This window comes from Acipenser ruthenus, chromosome 7, assembly GCF_902713425.1.
Source record: "Acipenser ruthenus chromosome 7, fAciRut3.2 maternal haplotype, whole genome shotgun sequence".
NCBI classification, from domain to species: domain Eukaryota; kingdom Metazoa; phylum Chordata; class Actinopteri; order Acipenseriformes; family Acipenseridae; genus Acipenser; species Acipenser ruthenus.
In genome coordinates, this window is record NC_081195.1 from 14,740,980 (window position 1) to 14,744,016 (window position 3,037).

Consider the following 3,037-nt stretch of genomic DNA (forward strand, 5'->3'; position numbering starts at 1 on the left):
TTGTTATTACGTGAGTAGGCTTTTTTTTGGCACTACAACAGTTTGTTTTAGAGATTTTTCAAGTGTGATCTATCACCCCAGGGGCCAATTGATACATGACATCAAGTTATTATAAATAAATAAATAAATAAATCCCATAAAAACCGGAAATATAGCATGGCGAGGGTTATAGGGATAGCCCATAAATATATGGTGGACTGTTTAAACCATCCTGACAAATGATACAAAGGCCCTTGACACTCAGGGGGAAATTCACCAAACCATTTACTGCAAAGCGTCGAAAAACATGTTTTCTTAGGAAAAGAGAAAGACCTATTGAATTTACAGTACTAACATTTTGTAAAAATAAATAAAAAAAAAGGCTCTTGTATTCTTAAACTTGGAATGGGTTTGAAATGTCATAGCTTTCTTAGCTAATATTTCTTCTTGTCTAGATTCACTTTTATCATACTCAGTCCTGTTATCACATCCTGGTAACTTCCTAGAGATTTACAGCACCCTGGTAACTGCTTTAGAGTTCTCAAACAGGTCACAACTGTCACATCAGTGCATAACAATTAACCTGCCCCTAGTAGACGTAAGAAATACCTTGTGTGGCAGGTTAATGGTTACTACCAGCTGCACTTAGAGAGAAGTCTGTAGAGACCACTGGGGTGCTTTTAACTTATGAGTTTTAAAAGGTCACCAGGATGCGATGACTGAGGACATTAATGAGTGATTGTAAACAACAAGAAGAACAATTCACTTAAGATAATTGTAATATTTCAATTATCTTTAAGTTGTTTTTATCTAATTTTGCAACATTAACTGGTGTTTTCTTTTCAGTATAAAATGTTCTAATGACATTTACAGGGTAGAAGGTAAATGGGAGTACAGCTTTCCTTTGTTATATCTTACATATTGTTGCATAACTTTACTAACAAGTATGAATCAAAAGAAATATAATTAATAATAATGTATAATATAAAATTAAATCAAACAATTATTGAATGAATAAATAAATATGACCAGAGTAAACACTGCATAAATCAGTCAAGGTATAATTTATAAAGATGCCCAATCTATATTAGTTATATACATGCTAAAAAAAAAAAATGCTAGTTATGCAGTAACAAACTTTAGAAATGTTTTATAAATACTTATAATGTGATCTCCACTGCTGTGTTATGATTCCATATGTGGTGAGGAAAAATAATAGTTTCTGGAAAACTGTAAATATCTATGTAAATTGATAGCTAACAAAATGCCCTTTACAGAAAACTGCAGGCAGGAACTCTGGACCACCCATTCTTAGACAACGAAAACTAATGCTCATTTTTAGAAGGATTTTTTCATTGTTAAATATTTAGGTAGAGGTTAAATCAGTAACACTCATATTTAGCAAAATACCGCCATCTAGTGTGGGAAAGCTAAACTGCTTCACATTTCACATTTTCACTTTTTCTATTGCACAGTTCCTGCATTAACAAAAAGCCTGAACTCATTTTCAGATGGACCTTCTCATGAATACACAGTAATAGAAATGGTTCCTCAAATCCCCTGGAAAAAGCTTCTCTAAGGCTGCCTTTGTACAAAGACAGTATTGGAAATGTAACCATACAATGGGAAGCTATGCAACATAGTGTAAAAATGCATTTTTATTTTTGTGTTAATTTATTTATGATTTAACAATGAAACCACATAATAATAAAGCATTCCCATGTGGGTTTTGGAAATCTCGCACATTTTATTAAACATGAATACATTTCAGATACGCATTACCCTAAAACATTATTAGAACAATATAGCGTTACTATATTTTTGAATTTACAATAAAAAACTAAATATATATATCCTTTTTATTAAAGTGCAGGCTTCAAAACAGCTGTAAACAATTAGACATTTCTTGGTTTATCTGATACATTCTGACCTGTACTTCAGTGTAGTGGCCTTGCACTCAGCACTGGCTAGGAGTTAACACAGGCTCATTGGAAAAAACTAAAATGTGCTACTTGCCAAGCCACTGTGATGGTCTCTAAAAATGATCCAAAGGGACTCTGTATAACTTTGACCTTTGTGTTTTCCTTTGTTTTTTTATTGCAAGTAGGAAATGTATTGCATCAAACACCGAACACATATTCAACCAGACGCTATTGCTGTTAATAAAATGCAGACGCGGTAATAAACAAATATTGCTGCTCTAGAAAGAGTGCAAAGAAGAGCGATCAGAATTATCCTGGGTTTAAAAGGCATCTATTCAGTCTTGAACAAAGAAGACTAGGCTGTGATCTGATTCAAGCATTCAAAATTCTAAAAGGTATTGACAATGTCAACTTTTTCGACCTGAAAAAAGAAACAAGGACCAGGGGTCACAAATGGAGATTAGATAAAGGGGCATTCAGAACAGAAAATAGGAGGCACTTTTTTACACAGAGAATTGTGAGGATCTGGAATCAACTCCCCAGTAATGTTGTTGAAGCTGACACCCTGGGATCCTTCAAGAAACTGCTTGATGAGATTCTGGGATCAATAAGCTACTAACAACCAAACGAGCAAGATGGGCCGAATGGCCTCCTCTCGTTTGTAAACTTTCTTATGTTCTTATCAAAGTGGAAATCCACACAAATGAAATTGTGCATGCGTACAGGTGGAAAATGTGGACGTGATAAATCCCCCCCCCCCCCATTAGCCGTTAATTTTCAGATGCTAAACAAAGATTAAATAAGTATACATCGTGGTTTAGAGACTATATAATACAATTTTTAAAAATTCAAGCTCATTATTTTCTCTTACTTTCATTTTATTTGTGCATTAATAAGTCATCCTGCGTACCCCCTATGTCCCTTAGAAGTACCCCCAGTTGAAAACGCCTGCCGCAGATGATAAATGCTCACTGTGACCTTGGCACTTCTTGTTGTTATAACACACTGGAAAGGGCTACGCATCTTCACAATCACAGTCTCCATTTTCATTTTGAACAGTTGCCGACTTCCCTGAGTATTGCATCTGCATTTTGGTTTAGTTTCATTTCCTGGAGCTTCTTTATCAAATTGGAATA

At 34.6% G+C, this 3,037-nt stretch overlaps 1 protein-coding gene across 2 annotated transcripts in view; it reads right to left on the minus strand.

Moving 5' to 3' along the window:
- Window positions 1-1,619: 1,619 nt before the first annotated feature.
- LOC117415262 (tumor necrosis factor receptor superfamily member 6-like) overlaps window positions 1,620-3,037 on the minus strand; it is a 6,723-nt gene continuing 5,305 nt past the window's right edge. For both annotated transcript variants that reach the window (XM_034025368.3, XM_034025369.3), the window contains exon 9: window positions 1,620-3,037. This exon is cut by the window's right edge and continues 194 nt beyond it. In XM_034025368.3, the coding sequence (XP_033881259.2) occupies window positions 2,948-3,037 (90 nt within the window). In that variant the 3' untranslated portion in view covers window positions 1,620-2,947.